Source organism: Idiotropiscis lumnitzeri, chromosome 4 (assembly GCF_059441095.1).
Source record: "Idiotropiscis lumnitzeri isolate Australia: NSW breed Sydney's pygmy pipehorse chromosome 4, RoL_Ilum_1.0, whole genome shotgun sequence".
Classification (NCBI taxonomy): domain Eukaryota; kingdom Metazoa; phylum Chordata; class Actinopteri; order Syngnathiformes; family Syngnathidae; genus Idiotropiscis; species Idiotropiscis lumnitzeri.
Genome location: NC_142394.1, coordinates 12,418,088 through 12,438,298, shown reverse-complemented (window position 1 = coordinate 12,438,298; position 20,211 = coordinate 12,418,088). Strand labels below are relative to the sequence as shown.

The 20,211-nt window shown below is 40.3% G+C and overlaps 1 protein-coding gene across 2 annotated transcripts in view; it reads right to left on the bottom strand.

Annotated features, from left to right (window-relative positions):
* Positions 1-20,211, bottom strand: part of LOC148338152 (amyloid beta precursor protein binding family B member 2-like) — a 36,121-nt gene that overhangs the window by 14,191 nt on the left and 1,719 nt on the right. The window contains exons 2-8 of one of the 2 annotated variants that reach the window (XM_088292982.1): positions 14,426-15,699; positions 13,319-13,497; positions 12,469-12,612; positions 11,972-12,057; positions 11,479-11,539; positions 10,557-10,703; positions 9,703-9,830 (exon numbers count right to left, since the gene is read on the bottom strand). In XM_088292982.1, the coding sequence (XP_088149108.1) occupies positions 9,703-9,830; positions 10,557-10,703; positions 11,479-11,539; positions 11,972-12,057; positions 12,469-12,612; positions 13,319-13,497; positions 14,426-15,668 (1,988 nt within the window). In that variant the 5' untranslated portion in view covers positions 15,669-15,699. The remainder of the gene's footprint in view (positions 1-9,702; positions 9,831-10,556; positions 10,704-11,478; positions 11,540-11,971; positions 12,058-12,468; positions 12,613-13,318; positions 13,498-14,425; positions 15,700-20,211) is intronic. The other variant, XM_088292983.1, reaches the window with a different exon arrangement.

The window sequence follows — 20,211 nt, the reverse complement described above, 5'->3', positions numbered from 1 at the left end:
TCTCCTTTATAAAGACCCAATTAATTTGTCCTCTGCTGTTGCGCCATTATCCGAAAAGGCTTGTCACACATTATAATATGCCTAATAAAAAGATAAACAATAATAATAAAAAAAAAAAAAAACATGACTATACAACTGTGAAGACAGAATTGAACTAAATGCAACCCGAGTGCCGATAAATGCTCATAACAAAAGTGCCAGTAATCGCGGTTCACTCAAATGGAATATAAAACAAGGTGATAAAAATTCTAATGAATTGGTGGTGATAAACCTGCAAAGATGAGACGCAAAGTGAACACTTTATTTATCGAGAAAATTGGACTTTACAGCACTTTCAGTAGCGCTTAAGCATAAAGTATTTGAATTTGCCTAACACACTCTGGTAATACTTGGAGCTTACAAAAATACACCCACCTCTGAATGTCAATGCAAATCATTTCATATTTTTCATCGCCACAGGCAACCAAGGGTGCTTTGCATTAAATGGATGACAGAAATGATGACAAGTAGCAGAGAAGACACACAGAAAGCGCGCAAGAAAAGAAACCAAAAGCAAATTAAAAATACAGTAGACATCACTTTATCAAATTTCTGTTTCGCACTTTTGGGACGTGCTAATCTAAAAGTAGCTCTTTTAGATCTTATTTCAAAATGTAAGATTTGCAGCAAGGAGCTCTCCCATCCATTGATGCTCCAAAGTGGCACTTGAAGCAATTCAAGAATGCTCGTGACGAGGGAGGAGAGCATACCCTTAAGTGTCCATAAGGGTCCCTTGAAACACACTATATAAATCAAAGTTACTTAGGATAATTATTATTATCATTTTTATTATACACATCTACAACGTGCTGAATTATTCACCAATGTCCTGCTTAATGTCAAATGTCTTGTGTATAAGATAAGCAGTAAAAAAATTTATAAAAATAAAATTGTTGTGCAGTCTTCACTATGTGGTGCGGTGCCAGCCAAAAATCATTTTCTCACACGCACATCAAACCATCTCACATTTGCAAAAAAGCCTCTCACACGGAGACAGGATTTTGGTGTTTTTGCTTATACGGCACTTCAAAATTTTTTGGACTTCTGTGTTTTTATTGGCGGGTGAGAGGTTTCTTGGTGAGTTGGAGAGTTTTTTGGTCTGTTTTTTTGTTTTTTAAAATTGAGTGAGGTTTTTTGGTGTGTGCGAGAAGGTGTTTATTTTCCTAGTTGCGAGCGGTTTTGTTGGTGTTTGTGAGTTGTTGTGGTTTTTTTGGGTGTGAGCAAGAGGGATTTTTGGTGCATATGTGAGATTTTATTGAGTTTCTGGGTGAGCGTGAAAGGATTTGTGCTTTTTATTTTGTGCTGAGTCTTTTTAAGGTGAGTGAGCAGTTTTATGGTGTGTGAAAGAGTTTTTTTTCTGGCTGTGCGAGTTATTTTTGGATGTGAGTGAGACATTTTTGAGTTCATGTAAGAGCTTTTTTAGTGTGACAGAATTTTGGCGAGTGTGGATTGTAATAATTTTGGCATTAGCAAGAGTTGTTTTGGTGAAAGTGAGAGATTTGTGTGTGTGCGTGCGCGTGTGTGTGCGTTTTAGACTCTGTATGAAGCAAAAAAATAAATAAATCACCCAATTTATTGACGAATGTGTAACCAGTTTATGGTTAGATCAAGAGTCAGAGTTGTTGCTACACAATCCCTTAACACGATATGATTAAATTATAATAGCAGTTTGTGGTATTTCTACATTCAGCAACATCTCAACTTATTTGGGTTTTCGGAAGAGATCGAATTATTTGTCGAATTCAGAATTCATAGATAGAAAAGAAAGATTGTGATCTGATTCCAGTCATTTGGCAGGGCAAGGAAGGCGAAAAAAGAAAAAAAAAAGGTTGTATGTGTGTATAGAAGGGAGGAGGTAACAAGCTGGGAGGCACACGACACCCACATGTCAACACTCGTCATCTTCCGTTGCATATTTTACAGCATCAGCCCAAAGGGGAGATGGAGAGGCAGGGCATGAGCGGGAGAAGAGAGAGGTTGTGGGTGGGCGTGAAAGAGCGAGTAAGATAATGTCCTGCTGTTCCCTTTGCGCTTGATCGTTTTACATCAGAGTGATTCGAAAAGCATGTGCGGGATCGACGTTTGTGTGCGTGTGTATGCACACGCGGAACTTCAGTGAAATGTCACCTTAGTAAACCGCCGCTATTCATGTGTGCGTGAGTGTTTGTGTGTGAGTTAGCTTGTAATGGAAAGAGATAAAGAGAGTGTGGGAGAGAGCAGGGATTTGAGCAAAAGTGATTCCACAGTGCAGTTAGAATTACACAGTGTCCTAATTAACTGCATGTGCAGTAATGCAGGATTCATGCATTCATACGCTAGTTTGCGCTTTATCTTATCGTGCACCACCAGCTTCTTTAAGGTGGATCCCTCGAACGCTGACAGAAGTAAATATTCTATCTGATATATATCTACCTTTTAACCTCCATTGACATTGTTTATTGAACTGATTTGATTTTTTTCAACAAAAAGCATGCCAATAAATAATAGTTGCATCTTGGTGACAAGGAAACCATTTTAAGTTGGTTGAGGAGCTTCATTTAATGGTATTTGAATTCATTTCAATGGGGAAACATTATTTGAATGTTTTGAGTTAATGAGCGTGGTCACAAATTAATTAAATTGAACACCGCAGTTATGTTATCCACATTCCCTCTTGCTTAAACCAAAGTGTGTACTCTAAATAATATACAATTTTACATTTTGCTGTGAACCATTTTAACATCACATTTTTAGGCTTTTTTAACCAGCTGAATACTATTTAATCACAAAAATGCATGGCTTTGAAGCAGTACTAAATAAAGTATATTTAATGGAATGTCGAATTGGCTGAAATGGCAGCAAACAGGACACAATGGCACACAGCACTGAAAAGTGTACCAACAATTTTTGTTCCCTTCCCCAGGGTCAATGGAGGCCCCTTGTGTCCATCTCACTTCTTTTTGCGAAACATTTTAGCTGTGTTAATGCAAATGAAATTAAACATCACAAGGCAATGGGTTTTTGTCTAATCTTGAAATGAGCAATTTCATCTCTTTACCACATATATTGTGTACATCAAATTTCAACTATCAGACAGTAGAATAGGTTTCATTCCAAACACAAGACTTGACTTTTTTCCTTAGCTTTGTATGTTTCTGACAGATAAAAACATGTCTCAATTTTTAAAAAGAGAGCAATTTCATGTTATATTCTCAATTTCCAAAAGCGGACTGTCACGAGCCCCATGACGGACAGACCGTTAGAAGACTTCAACACAGAAAAAAAGACATGCCGCATAACGGGGCTGCTGTGGCCACCAGGACCAGTCTAAACATCGCCAAAATGTGAGACCCCAGACAAACTTCCTGGAGTTTACACTCCTGTGTTGTGAGACCAGCATCAACTCTCATTGCTGCCCTCCACTGGCCGGAGGAGCAATAATTTTATTGGCTAAAGATTTATTGGCTGGAGGAGCAAGAGAGAAGACCTGTAGGGGGAGCACAAAGAGTAATCTCTCAGGAAGACACAGATTACAACCGGGGGAGCAAAACCATGCTAATGTGAGCGATGAAGAGGCAACAGTGATACAGAAGGTGGAGGAGATGTCTTGGTTTCATCATGGGAGTATCTGCGGCCATGATGACCCTTCAAGGAACGAGGCTTTGTCGGCGGCTGAGTGCCCCAACGAGAAAGCAGCGTGTGGACAAGTGGCTATGATAGATTGTGGAAGGATGGAAGGATGTTGGAGTGATGAGAGGGGTTGGTACGTGAGAGGGTGAGGAGGGGCTGGGGGAGACCATCAATCACCGTGGCGTTTATCCAATGTGTCTGGACGATCGGGGTTGTGTCCCAGTGGGCCGTCAGATGGGTCTTGCATATGAATTAAGGTTAAAGGGGCTGTGACATCAGCAAATAAGATGGGCGCCAACTGGGAAGACACGCTGCCAAGAGCTCAAATATGCAAACCCACTGCATTGACATAAACTGAGATGATAGCTAGTGTCTTGAGTGGTAAAATATTAATGGTGTTCAAGGGCTGTTTGTTTTCTTTTTTTTATTCTTTGCACCAAAGGTCAGCTTTGGACGGAATGGCCAGCCAATGATGACTATCAATGAAAAGTGTTTGCAGTCTGTATCAAATATTCTGTCTTTACAAACATTGAGCGCTGAAATTTCACAAAACAATGTCAATTATTTGGCTGTAGTTTGGAGGTGTGTAGTACTGCACAATGTCTTTATCGAGAAGTTTTTGTAATTCAGTGGTGCCTTACAAAATGACTTCAATTCCTTCAACCTCAAAAATTCTTGAAATGATCGTCTTGAAATGAATGAAAATGCTATTAGTAATCCCTTCCAGCTTCCCTTTAAAAAAAAGAAAGTAATTATTTGTAATTAGGGTTTTTTGACAAGGAAAATAGCCATTATTTATATTGCGCTGTATACATTATGCATACATTAAATAAAACTTCATGTTGATTAATGAATAAGACTCTCACAACTTCTATAAGTGACTCAGTAAAATGAAGTGATATTTGTCATGTATAAAGAATTGTTATATCGTCTGTCCATGTGTGTTGCTGCATTGTTTGTGTTAAAATATCTTTATCGAAGAGTTGTTCAGTATCTGCCAAACTGATGCTTGCTGTAAAGTCAGTTGAGTTCACTGCCACCTGCAGACTCATATCTCAAATTTTTGCTCACAGGTTAAAACAACAACAACAAAAAAATGACCAAATGATGGCTCGTATGTCAAAAAATGTGTAAGTCAGGCCACTTTTAGGCACTACTGGTTTTAGAAACACCTCTCAGTACAACACAGCACAGTTCTACATTGCTCATTATTGAATGAATAACTCAATGAGAATGTCAAACCAGACCTCAAATAAGACATTGGGAAAGTGAATGAGTTCTTTTCAGATGACTGCTCCCACCAATGCCCCCCATCCTCGCCTGCCCTTCTGTCATAAATCTTAACTCTTTTTTTGTCCTTCACTTTCCCCCCCCCTTCTGTCTTACCACCTCACTTGCTTGTCAGAAAAAAAACATGCACATTCAACACAGCATTTATCATGCACAAACCAGCTTGAAATGGACTTCATATTTAAGACACATTTGCAACAGCCGAAGGATGTTGAAAAGAAAGTCGTAAAATATTACATTTCTGGCAATATGCACTTTGAGCAACCCCGCAGCACATCCACACGTTAATCCCATTTTCTGCCTCCGCCCTCCAATCCCTCTTTTGCTTACTTCATCCCTCTCTCTTCTTTGCATTTTATCTTAACCCCCTCAAACATCTGCTCAGCAGCTGTAGCATCCTGCATCCTCACACCTGACTGATAGTCGGGAAGTGTGCAACCCAGCTGTGTGTGAAGTCCAAACCGTAGCAAAGAGAAGCAGGCAGAGAAGATGACGAATAAAACGGACTAGAGCGATCAACAATAAAAGAAAGGTAAGATACTCACACAGGCAGACATGCTGGCCATGTCACAAACTAGTGCCTCGCCTCGTTAACTCTTTTGCCTCTGTGACATTGCGATACAGCTCCCGGGTTGCTTGTAGCTCAGCGGTGATGCTTTCCCTGTCTCGCCTCCTCTCCTTTTTTTTTTTTAATCCTCAAGGGCTGCTTTCGTCTTCTCTCACTCTTCCGACCTCCTCTTGCCAAAACTACGATTACACCTCCGTCTCAAGAGTCACTCTACGTGAGGAGGGAGGCATCTCCCAGCTAAGCGTCAGCACCTTCTCCACGATTGGATCTCTCAGGCAAAAGCCTGTCCTACAGAAAGTGTTGAAAATGGGAAGGCTTGCACAAAGGCGGGAGAAGCAGCGGGAGGAAAACGCTGAGCTGAACAGCCAATGACACGATAGGGAGGCAGAATGAGGGCAGGAGACAAAGAGTGGGAAGACCGAGCCCAAAATAAGGGATGGAGAAAGTACGTGGAAAAAGACTCATTCAACAAAGACAGAAACACAAAAGAGTGCTCCAGATTTAGACAAATGACTTCATCAAATTTAGCGCATGTGCACACACGCAAAAAAGTGTGCACATGCAACCAGGAGCATGCAAATACTCAGACTTGCTGAGTGCTCCAGATATAGCTACATGACTTCATCGAGGGAGCAACAACCCCCACGCGCACCCCTCTGCCCCGCCCAACTTAAAATAGATGGGGGGCTCATTCATTTTGAATCGAGCTGGACCAAGAAAGTGACATGTTCAGGATGTTGGTCCTCAGATGGCAGCAAGAGAGGCATGTTCAGAACCATTTCTAAAAAAAAAACTAAATACATAAAACAAATGCAATCATACCTTATATAGTGTTTGGGTCAAATCTGACCAGTTTTGACATTTTGCAAAATATTATATATATAATATAAAAATATCCTAAAGGCCACTTTGTTAAAGCGAAATGAAAGTGACCCAAAATACACATTCAACAAACAAATCTTAAAGCCACGATCAATCAAACAATCAATGCAAATGTCAATAGTACATCACCAGAAGTAATAATCAGCTATATGCCGCAGCATCCAATTGCTTGTTTTTGTGATTATAAACCCTCAACGGGAAATTCAACTTAAATTCTGCTCTGTAAATTTTGCGCACGCCACAAAGACAACCACATTACACACAAGCAAGCCATCAAGGATTGCAGAAATGTCAGATGCCATAAACTGAAAACCAAGACAAGAAACAGAAATAAAATGTCGACAATAAACAAGCTGAATGCATGGATGAGGAAAATAGAATGGATGTTGTAAAATGTTCTACAGATAGCAGCACTTAGGTGAGAAATAATTGCAAACCAAACCTTGAAGTTTGTGCACACTTTCCATTTGATCTACCATGCGATCATAGCCTCATTAATGACATAACGAGGAAATTGACCATCTATCAAAGAGCATCTTTCAGCAAAAGAACCATTTAATGGTAGACTAGCCTCATTTACAAATTATTGTAGTGTGCTAGCGTTTTGACTGCAGCCCCAAGGTTAAGACATTTCATTTATTGCTCTCTCCTGAATTACTTAGCCAGAACCTCAATGATTATGTTAACAAAGTCCGACTTTCCGCCAAGTCTAATTTTGAATCAATTGAAATGGAAATTACAGCCGACGTCCAAGCAGTTTACTTTTTTTCAACTGACATTTCATATATTTCAATCTGTGTCGGTAGAGAAGAATCCTTTTTTTTTCTCAATCTAACTGCCTTGATCAAATGCCAACTAATGATTTGTCTATTGGGGTGTTATTGAAAATGCTTAGCCTTTTTCCAATTAGAAGAACATATGATGTCATGGTGAGTCAGTCAGACCAGCTACTTAAGTGTAAAAAAAAAAAAAAAAAAAAAAAAAAACATCAGGCTAGACACCTCTCAGCTAAAAAGCCACAAATTTGGACACTTAAGCAGACATCAAGTCACCATGCCTGCTCATCAAAACATTAACTTTCTCAAACAGAAACCTCTGAAGCCATTAGCCCAACTATATTTTCACAGGAGAAAATGAGAAAATAGTCAAGGACACACTTTGCAATGTTGCTTCAAAGCAAACCAAACATCTTGAAAACAAGCATCTCTTCAAATAGTCCGTAAACTAAATTGAAGGACATGCTTTGACTCTACTGCCCTCTAGTGACAATCTTATGATAATGCACACAAAAAGCTCAATTCTCTGATTAACCCTGCTTTAAATGAATGCTGGTTGCTGCAAATTTCAACAAGCTGGAGGGAAGGAGGATGACCAAAGTGTAAGCTGGGTGAGTAAAAGTGAAAAGAGGTTGCGATAAAGTGGAGCGCAGAACAAGGTCTGCCTTCTTCCTCTGGCTACACATTTTATCCATTACTGCAGAGAGACAGTGAAAGTTTCTCCATCCTCTGAGACATGCGAGGGAAGATGGACTCTCGCTGTCTCTGAATCCACAAGAGAGAAGCACGCAAACACAGCGAGGAGGTTGTTGCACAGTACAGTGAAAGAAAAGAACAAAAAACAGACAGGTGGAAGATAAAGAAACTAAGGAAACAAGACAAACAGAAACACGAGAAGAACACAGAGTACGGACAAGTACACTGATGCTAGTTCATTTCCAAAAACTTTTTTCGCAGTAGAGTACACATGCGGGTAACTCAGAGCCCACTCTCGTCCTCAACACAAAATGACAAAGCCACTTGGAAGTGAACCTCAACATTTTCCTGCAAGATAAGAGCCATCTGTATCGTTCAATCTGCAATTATAATTGCATTAATGCTCAGTTTTAGAGGTATTCATAATATATCGTTGTTTGGTGGTGGTAGAGAACAGTGGTGGGGGAATCGATGCAAATATTGTTAACATTGATATGATCTTGGTATTGATACAGAGCTGCAATGCTTGTGATAATACTTATTTTAAAATTACAGCTCTGCATAGAGGAGTGAGAAATCTGGGTATCAAGCTTTTAACACTCATACCAATCAATGGATATCAGTGCATGGATATATCAATGTTGGTATCGACATTAAGAATATTTGAATTTGGTCATGTCATGATGCATCCAATGCAAATGTTAAAAAATATCTGTATCATATTGTCAGTACGGGACTTACTTGGTATTGGATCAAAACCAAATTTAACCGAATTTTGAGGGGGTGAGAGAGAGAGAGGTAGGAGGTATTACTTTCTAAACGGCCTCAATGTTCCTTGGGAGCAGGTGCTGCAACGCTGAACACGTTTCAAAAGTATATAGATGGGTGTGTGTACTCATTACTGCTTCGATTGGACATTTCGACATCGAGCGACCCACAGTAGCTGCCCCTTGCTCTCCCTCCTTTGCAACGTAAGGGAAAGCTTACATCAATCAACATGTTCTGGAATTATTAGAAAGCTTGGGATACATTCATTGGAACAGATGAGCAAACTATAAAAGAATTCTGTTTGACAATCTATAGCCATAAATATTTGCAGTTCAGCATTTGTAGATTTCTCTATTTAATTATTTTTTGGGGAGAACTCTCTTATTTGCTGGAAAAAAAATCACAATTTCTTTCTTTTTTTTTAATCATGCCAACGCTACGTCCAACATAAAAACATTGCTTTGGTGGTATCTTGAATTATCGCGTGACCAAGGTACAATATTGAATTGAGAGGAGGAGCTGCATTTAACCAGCCTTGTGTTATGGAAAAAAGAATGCTTTGGCGCCATCTTGTGACATCTATCGGCAATTACAAAGCTCTTTGGGTAGTCGTCAATTACTCCATCCCTATCCCTAAATTACTGAATATTTTGGTGACCTTATTTAGAAACATGGAATAAACAAAATTCTTGCTAGCTCTCAGTATAATGTTAAACTTATCACCGGTATGTGCATGTGTACTTTTCATTGCTTCAGTAGTTAATGGGAATCCATCATGTCAGCCTCACATCACACAGTTTGAGACCAGAGGATTAATGGTCACTTTCGTGTGGAATTGGAACATGGAACAAGGATGGTAATCATGATGTTGTGAATGCAGTTGAGTGTGCACAGAAAATGAAGCAATAAAGCTCCTTATAAATGTAATGAGTTTTCCATTTCCTGCAAGGTGTGCACATTTCTAGTGTTTGCTTTCATTTGCTCCTATCTCATCAAGTCATGCTAGCAGCTATCCAATAGCCAAGCATGCACTCCAAAAAAGCTTTGCAGGATATTTGAAGGCATTTCAAATACCTGTCATGGTCACGTCCGACTCCCCACACACGGATGCTGCTGATTGGCTGAGAGTGAAGGAGGCTTTGATCATCTGGGTCAACCAAAGTCAACATGCGGTCTTGAAGCACCAGCAACATCCCTTTACCCTTTGAGAGCACAAACAACATCAGCTTTCCATATTAATATTTGTGGTGTTGTTCTCGTTGAACGAATTCTCATCAGAGGTGGCAAATGTACTCAAAGATAATATACTATTAAATATATATCTATCAATCAATCCATCTAAAAATAAAAAGAACAGAAATTAAATATATGTATGAAACAAAAAATGTTTTTTTTTTTATCATCAATTATTGCCCGAATTTATCATTTAGCACAATGATTAAAAGTTAAAAAAAAAAAAAGCCTCCACAAAAAATAGTTCCACTTCTACAAATTTTCATAGAGCCAATAGTGAGAAGAAGAATAAACAACTAGCTTGTGTTGACTCAGGCTTTTATACATCATCTTCAAAACTGCTTATCCTGTACAGGAAAATATTTTTCCATAGCGTTCCCATACTGGTGGTTTTCAGGCTATGGTAAACTCTGATTTTCACAATTTAAATTTATAAATGAAGGCTTTTTTTATGTAAGGTTGCCATCCACAGATGCTGAAAAAAAAAATATGAGTCCATTTAGACAAAGTAAGAAGAAGCAAGTACTGTTTCCTGTTTCAAAATATAGGGAGTAAAAGTAAAAAAAAAAATACTTATGTCAAGTATGGCCACCTGAAATATCTTATGAAGTACATTAACAAAGTATTTGTTCTTCTTGACTTCCCACTCGTAGCGCTCATACAATACAATGATGTTATTCCCCAAAGTAACTGACCTCTCCCCAGACTCCGGCTGAGTCTCGGATGTCCCTCCTGCAGTAAGACAGTTGTCTTATGCAGTGATGGACGGCCACGCTGCTCCTTCCCTCACACAAGTCCTGTTCCGCCATCTCCACCCAGCCCAGGGACCGTACTGGAAATGACTAAGACAAACACACACTTCATGAATTATTTTTGGCTTTGTTCTCTTCTTTTACTGCCCAGTTTTCACCATCGCTTTCAGTCATGACATTCATGTGATGTAATTGTTTTTGAAATGCCTTATAATTGTCATAATTCCTATAATTTATTTCATATACATTAGATTGTATTTGACTAGAGTCAGATTTGGATCCACAACCTTCTGGTCCAAGCATGCTCGTAAATAGTTGGACTGTATAAAGTTGAACAGAGAATCAAGAGATCAAAGGAACATTGCAGATGAATTGATAGGAGTGCCATATGAGCTTGAAGGTTGGCTTAAAGGGGGCCAACCCCAAAAATCATTCACGATAAAATCTTCTATTCGCCTTCGCTAGTCTAAACATTCACGGCTCAGGTAACGGCCAATCACGGCTCACCACACCAAGCAATTGTGATGTCATTTTCAATCGACAGCAAGTGGCAATATGGCCGCCTCCTGAGATGTCCAAAAATGGGTGCAATTTACTGCTTAACTCATATTCCACAAACGGAATATTAATCAGAATATCAAGTGGGGCTCCATAGAACAAATTTTTGTAAATACATTTTTGAGGTTGTAATGCAAATTAAAAAAAATAAATAAAATAAAACAGCGCTCCTGTTGACACCTCCTGCCAAGACCATGTACATTTAAAGTCACCTTCTTTCATTCTTTGTAGAGCTACAAAATGCAATTGTGAAACGATATCCACTGAATTTAAAATGGAATATTCCAGACATTATATTTTGTCCTACCATTGCTTCCGGATGTGGGAAGGTATTGTTGAGGTCCACGGTTTCCAGCGGGGCCGCATGGCTACAGAAATATGAGACATGAAAGCCTTAATGCTGTGGTTCTTTTAGCCTTTTAAGCTAAATGTCACCTAAAAAAATATCACCATCATGACCTGAATTAGAAGTATAAGCAGTAGAAAACTTCAGTGTTAAACAAAAACGCGACAGTTTTATTCCATCATCTATCACATTAAGCATTATTGTAGGTCACAGTAATTAAAAAAATGAAATTAAAAAATTACCACAACGCTTAAATATTGCACCTCAAATAAATAAAACGAGTACCTAAATAAATGTTTATGAAACTGTTCTTAAAGATTGAACGCAAATATTGAACTTTCAAATCCAACACTGAACTGAGAATCACTGATTGGATAATAAAATAAGAGATTATTTTACACAACTGGTAAGAGAACATCGCACACTGTGATAAAGATTAATCAGTGGGATTTACTTGAGTTTGAGGGAAGCATAGCGAAGGGTGGCCCCTTCAAATGCCTTCAGACTGGGGTCAGGATAGATTGGATAGTCCTTTAGATCCTGGACACAGATGAAAAGAAGTGGCATGGGGGAGTGAATTAATAATGGATTCATACTTGAATGACTTTATATTGATTCCAGATTGGATTTGTCACCCACTCGTATTAAAAATGAGCCCTCCAAATTACACCAGTGTTTCTTCAATATGCACTTGGGCAGACTTGAGGTAGGCAAGGAAACTTTTTTTTCCCCTGTACCAGCCTGCATGTTAATCAATACATGGTTTGATCATGTATTTTATTAAAGATATGGCGTTACGCTACAACTTGACTTTTCTATGATCATATTCTATTTTATAAAATGTGCACATATACTTGGTTCAAACAGTATGCAGTGTGAGATTTGGTTAAATTTAGACACAAAATAAGATACAAGGTGGAAGAAAAGGTGGTGAGGGGGTGAATGGCTTACATTGACAGTGCAGGTGGTGCTGTTGAGATTCTGTGCAGAAGGGATGACATCATTGGAGGGGGTGGAGGTGAGAGAGGTTGGGGAGGAGCCAGAAGGGGAGGGGACGGGCTCCACCGAACTGTCTGAGATCAGACTGCTGGGGCGCTGTGGCAGGCAGGAGGAGAGAGGGGCACAGACCGCCATCATGAATAGCTTGCAAAGATACCGCATCAAAATCCTGGAGTATAAATGCCACTTATTGCTTGTAGCTCATTACTAGAAGATTTGTCAAGTACTTGACGCAGTGACTTCATCACTATGCAATGACCAAGAGGTCGATTAAAAATAAAACAGACACTAACAGTCACTTGCACACAAATCAGAGCAGGGATGTATTTTTTTTTTTCTACCACAGCCATTTTGGGTGGTTACACACGTGCTGCACTACTTGATTAAGGAGCAGAAACTACTAGAAAGAAGGAAAATCACTCATTCAAATTTTATTTTCACTTCCCGCAAGTGTTTCTGCAGCTTTCTGATTATTGACCAGAGTGTAAAGTTTGTGATGAAAATGCTAAATTTTTATATGGCTATAAGTCAGCAGTGGTTAAAATCAAGTTAAACAAACAGTATTTTATTCTTGACTTCTGATATTAAGAACATTTAAAAAAAAAATCTGATCTTTTTTTAGCCGACACCGATCAGCTTAAAATCAAGTGATCTACCCCGATTTCTGATCACATGACCGGCTGGGGACAACTCTAATCAATGGCATTTCCACTCATTTCAAAAGTGAAATATGATTTGCCGATACACATGTTTCGAGTGTGTTTCAAGACATCTCTGTATCTACACGTGAGAGTCGTCTCACCTCATTGGGTGGCTGTAGCGAGTCGTGCGTCTCCTGTTGTGGTTTGTTCTCTATCTCACTGGAGGCAACAGGTCGGTGGTACTGCGTGGTGCCGGTGGGGACGTGCCAGAAATACACCTCCGACGAGTCTGAGATCTCCCGCCAGCCTGGGGGCAGGTCCCCTTCGCCCCAAACATCTGCTAATGGAGCGATACAAGCATACAGTATATAGATTGGATGCATGTCATAAATTGATCCTGTGTGTGTTTCTATGTGTGTGTCCGCCCAGGAAGGAGGACGGGGATCATTAAAGCTTCTGTTGCCATAGCAACACTTTCCTCATCCCTAAAGCAGTGCCCCTTAGGCAATGGCCTCTGTTCCTTCTGTTCCAGATTTTCTACCTTTTCCTTATTTTCTATTTCTTCTGCTTTTGCATCATTTTTCCATTTACATTTGCATCCTATGCCACACTTACATCTGCAATCTCCTACCCTTTAGTACATGCTCATCATTCTATGCGACATAAGGTGGCACAATGGCACTTCAAGCCATACTGCGGGAAGCTTTAGGTGGGGCTTTTGGTCCATTTCCAGAATGATCAATTTGCATGAGAGCGCGGGAAGGAGGAGCAGAGTGCGAGTGAAGGGGGATTGCAATCAAGCGACAATTAAAGGCTAAGATGTGCTTAAGCAGGGGTTTATAAATAATGCCCTAGGCCTATATATTAAAAACAACATTGAAACTGGCCATAACACTATTAAAAAAAAAAAAGAAAAAGAATGTGAGGTCATGAAAAGGATGCCTCCCACAGAACGTATTAATGTTTATCATCAATTAAATATGACCCAATTTCATTTTTCTAACGCACTAACATGTTTTGTTATTCTTAATCAAGTCTGCACATGTGCAGTAAGAAGATGGACTAGTCAATTGAATATAAAAAAATCCTTGTTGAAGTATTTATCCTGATCAAATTTAAGATAACCTGTGAACAGCAGTTGTTTTTTTGTTTTGTTTTGTTTTTTTAATAAAGTTGAATAAGGTGTGTCTTTGTCTTTTCTGTATGCAGACCGTGGAGGAGAATTTTGGAAAATCCTTGTTCAAAAGACAAACACAATGTTAGCGAACCTGAGTCCTTTGGACTTTGAGGAGAGGGTGACTCCTGAGACAGAGTGGTCCAGCTGGAGTCTTCATCCTCCGATGGAGTCTCTGGAGTCAGCGCCATTCTTAGACTCACTTTGGGGAGCCCGAGCTCTGGTTGTTGATCGGGCATGGCAGGGGGTGTCCGGCTCCTTGTAGGGGTGTTCCTTTCATTGGACCATGGCTGCTTAGGGGAGGATGGTGGGTACTGTTGCAGGAACTGGTTTTCATTGTTGGGGTGCAGCTCCACCTTGATCACACGGGGTTGGGCGCTCCGAAGGGGCTTTGCAGGACTTCTCGGACTTCCCTGAACCTGGATGCAGTGCTCCTCTTTGATGTGGGATGTAGCTAGGTGGTTTTCCGGTGTCCACTCTGGGCTATTAGTGGATGAAGAAGAGGAAGAGCAAAGTGGGGCTTCCAACACTACCGGTAAGAGAGGCTGCCTTACAGATGGTGCTTCGTCTTCCTCTTCCTCCTCTTCTTCTTCCACCACTGGCACCGCCTCTTCCTTGTCTTCCTGGCAGAAGTCTTTGTTGCTGGGTTTCTCTTCCTTTTGACTCTCCCTCTCCTTGACCGGGCTGGCCTGCTCTTTCTCCACCGAAGACAGGTGCTTTGTCTCTTCCTTGTTTTCCTTGTTTCCCCAGCTCAGATCCCAGTCCTTGTCGTGGTACTCCAAGAAGCTTTTTGTCCGTCTTCGGAACGGGGGCAACTGGGAGTTGTCTTTCTCAAACTCGGGCCAGTTTGAGTTGATGTTATCCGTGGGAACATTGTGGATTTTGCCCTCTGTATTTGCTCTGCTCAGGTCCATCTGCTGACTCTCAGCACGTCTCTGCATGTTGGCTCCATTCTTGGCCAGTTTAGGGTTGGTTGTATTGAAAAGCGATGATGAGGAGGAAGAGGAGTAAAGGGCAGAACTGGATGAGGACTTAGTGGGAAGGCCCCTCCCCCTGCTAGCAGTTTGATTCTTTGATGACAAGTTCTCACTTATGCCCATCACGCTGCGCACGCTGGTCATTGTATGTCTCTGGCGGCTCTTGGGCAGGGTGGCTGAACCTCCGCCTTCCAAGCCAGCGGACTCCTTGATGACATCACGTCCGAGCAGTTGGTTGTAAGAGGAGCGCAGGCTGAGCGAGGTGGGAGGTGTGGCGGAAGGGCCGCTGCGGTTGGCCAGACCCACATTGGAGGGTGAGGAGCCAGAGCGAGAGAGGGGAGGAGTTTGTACAGACATCATGACTGACCGGATTGACGCCGTAAAGAATGACCTGTTGGGAGAGGACACACAGAGGGGACTAAATAGTCATACATAGCATCTGCAAATAACAAAAATCTTTGGAGTTAAAAAGTGACAAGACAAGTAGTAAGCTGTAACCAACCAATGCAGTGGACAGAAAAATAGTGATATTATTTTCAGAGTCAATTTTGAAATCTGGTTAAATAAACTGTCCCGTTACTAATATATTTTTAGTTACATGGGCTAGCACTACTGATTCTGAAGATTCTCTGCAGATTAAATTGAGGTGGCAATACACAGAAACTGAAATTAGATTGGACTAAAAAAAACTAAATAAAAAAATCCAACATCCAAAAGAAGTGCTGTAAAAAGAAGAAACAAATTATTGGGAAAATTGAATACAATCTCATTGCACAAATATTCGATTTTAGGTCATGCTGACCACCACTGGATTCAGAGCAGCTGATCTGGAGTGAGCTGCATCCTTCACAATACTGCTAGATCTGCAGAGGCGGCGTGAGGTGAAGTGAGAGGCGTCATTCAGCGAGGGGGCTGGGGAAGGCCAATTATTTTCCGGGCTGTGTTTATGATTCTCAGGAGAACTTCCCAGTCTGCTGCTGAACAGTCAGCATAAAACTATAACACACTTTGTCGGATTGGTGGACGGAGACAAGTTGCTTCATGCACAGATGGTGGGTAAAGGTTGTTTAAGAGTTATCGTTTGATCTTTTTAAGCAGGCCAGAAACAGAAAAAAAAATAAATAATTGAATTTTAATAGGATAATTGCTATATACACTGGGGCACAGTCATACTGAAAAAGACAAGGGCTGTAGCGTTACAATAAAGTTGGAGGCAAACACTTGTCCAAAATGTCTTGAAAGAATAATTAAGACCAATGACAAATGAATTTAAAAAAGCTCCATTGCAATACTTATACACGCAGGGAGCAATTATCGGAGCCCACTGTCCTAAATGTGGTGTTGTCGTGCTCCAATCTCTCTGCATCCTCTTAAATAGAACTGCTTTATCTCACACAGATCTCATCCAAGATAGATGATATCATCAACTGTAGACATGCTTTGCATTTCTTTCATCTGCTCGCACGGACCATAAATCTCTCTGCGGAAAGCTGCAGTAGAGTCAAGGAGCGGCTCGTATCCACACACACAAGCACACCCCTGCACACACACACGTGTGTCGTTTGAATTTTTTTCCCAATCTTAAACCCCATTTACATGCTCTCTTACTTTTCAAGTGTTATAAAAAAATCAAATCATCTGAATGAAAGACTGAAGAGCATACAACAAATGCAGGGATAGGGCCCTAGCACCACCACATATCCACTAAAATGGTTTGAAATTGTCAATAGAAGCCACACGATGGTGGCAAAGAACTATTTGAGTCTAAATGAACATCCTCAACTCACTTTAAACGGTTTCATTGGCACCAAGTTGCCACGGGAGGGCGCCAAAGCAATAACAGCACAGCGGTACAATCACTGCGCGAAACAGGTACAGTACCATACAGTGTCAACTAAAGATTGCTATGAGACTGACTTTTTTATTAAGACACCTCTTCTATTGGCAATGAGGAGCACGTACAGTCTTACTTTGACATAACAGTGTCCCTACTGAAGTTTTTTTAACTTACTGACTGTCGCTTGGCTGATTTTAAAAAAAGTTTTGCCATGTGTTGCGAGCCATAATTCAAGTTCTTAGCGAGCTTCTGAAACGCTGCCGCTCAAGTCAAGCGAAAAGGAGAGCCGCAGTCACTAATGCACTTTCAGCAGTGTACTGTTAAACTGCCAAGCACACAAATGCCACATGAAAATAAAGTCACACTTTCAAGGAGCATGGAGCAAAAGCACCAAACTAACCATGTGTTTAACAACGAACTGATTGACTCCAGCTCCTGATATCATTCACTAGGTGGTCAGGCCTCAAAAGGCACACATTAACACAAATAATGCATGTGTGTATGTGTGACTGGCTATAACACAATGCATTTTTTGTTCATTATATTTTGTATTTATCTATATACATCTTAATCACGGTTCGGCACCTGTGGATTCCGGATTTGTATGATTGTAGATTTATTGCCTTATTTTTTTTATATTTCTGATATTTCTCGGGACAATTATTTTTATTTTTTTCCAATGCATTTCAATATGCATAAATTATAAGCAGATTATCACTACCTTAAAAACAAATCTAAAATAAATTAAGTGTTTTGCGGGGGGCTTGGGCCGACTATTAATTTCTATGGTAAAAAGGATATAACAGACAAGTAAATCAAATTCCTGCGTATCCACAGAACAAATTGAAGGCAAAAGAAAGGGTACCACAGTACACCAAATGTCACGTCTGTTGATTGCATATGCCCGTGGAAAGATGACCACATTCACACAGACATTTCAGACATTCTAGAAGCATGTAATACACACACACAGCAGATTTTAAAGCCAGACAACATCTTGGGAATTGAACAAACCAAGAGGTCGAAGAGCTAAGAATCACTAAAGTGTGCACTTTGTCCATGCGGGGCCCTCTTCTCATTTTGGTGGCTGGCCATGGTTTGTGCTGAATGTGCACTCAGACTCACAACAGGTACCTGCATTGAACTAGCCAGTCGGATCAGTGCGTCAGCTCGTCTCTCATCTATCCTGCATTGTTCGTGTGACTACAAACATACAGTATCATATTGATCCCATGTTATGGTCACAGAAATGACCAGACCATTGCCTCGTCTGAAGGAAGCTCTGACTGAGAGACAGACTGCTATCCTTGTCCGATATCAATGACAAAACAATGGCACTGCTTTAGACACTGCAGTGACAATGTGTCGGGAATTTTCTGCATACAGCTCTAGGTGTAGACATCTCGTATTTGTCCATTTGTAAAACCCAATTGGAAAACTCTGCGGAAACTACAATGACATGTTGGGATTCAGGAATCTCTTTAATGGGGCCCACCACAGAAGGGTTGTTGTCAAACGCAACATAATTTCAAGTCAATTCACGTTTATTTCTATAGCCCTTAATCACAAGAACGTCTCAAATGGCTTCACATGCCTACATTCGGGGTTGCAACTACCTACTTTCTGGGGGATATGCAGACACATAACAGGCACCCCCCCCCAAAAAATAATGATAATAATAATAATAATGATAATAATAATAATAACCATTTCATTTTTTAAATGTAGCCTATAAATGCATTTTTGGGGGAATGTCAAACTTTTATTTAAAACATTTATTGAACCTGTGTGGCTCTTACAACGCTGACACATCACAACTTCCCGACTGTCTTTTAACCACTTTGAAAAGCTGGTTTTCATGCCTGCATAATCTTTCTCCCTCTCCATATTTCTTTTTCAGTTTTGTGCCCCAGAGCACTATCTATTTTGCTTCTCCATCTTTGACAAATATTAACGACATCCCCTGATCATAACCCCCAGGAGGGCAAGGAAAAGCTCAGAAAACCTCATCTGTGCACAAATTAGAACCCTTGAGAAGGGAGCACAGATGGGGGGGGGGGGGAATCCGCCTTGCAGGACGAGCAGGCTGCAATGGAGGCTGAGTTTTTTTGTTTTTTTTTTTATTTAACTGACGCCGATTCTGATATTTGGCATAATAAAATTCCTCTAGGCAATTAATCAGCTGGTTGATTGAAAAAATATATAACAACAAAAATATTTTTTCTTTTTTGCACATTAACACTTACAAATACACTTATAAATTACAGGAGGATCATTACTTTGTCCTTTAAAATTTGTTTAACTTTACAACAGAGAACAAAATTTAAAAGGAGCTAATATTGGCCAATTTATATCGGCTGGCAGATTAACTATTTTTTTTACAATTCTGAACATTCTGCACACCGATTGATCCCGTATAGATGCCGCTCATCTTCATTAGAGTAAAAGGTGATCTGGAGTGCATTCCAACTGTCCAGGCAAGAGGCGGGGTATACCATAGATTGGTTGCTATTGGCTAGCCAATCACAGTGTATTTAGACAACCACGTACTTTCACCTCTAAGGATTATTTTTGCTCTTCATTGAACCTGCAAGTGCTAAGCATGTTTTTAGACAAAGTGCCTATAGTAAAACCACACAAGAACCAGGAGAACATTCACTCTCTACCAGGGAAGGTTGGAGCCCAGATTCAAACCTGCAAACTCAGGACTATGAGGTAGATGTACTAACCACTACTAACGTGCCAAAGAAAACTTTGCCATATTTTGCAAATACTGCGTAAAGTCTGTCTTCAGTGAGAGTAGTTACAATTAGTTAGTCATTTGATATGTATGTTATTTAGTAACCCATCATCCTGTGAGGAAACACCCTTGGCTAAAGCACTAAAAGGCAACCATTTGACGTGCTTTGTCCGCCTGAGTTAAAAATCACAGCACATATGTGCTCTATTTCCCCTAAACAAGGCATGCCTTAATTAAGTCCAACAAAGTGGAGTAGAGAGGGGATGATGAGGAGGATAGTTATTAGAGGAGGAAGTGAAGGGCATGACGAAGCATTTTGCTGGACA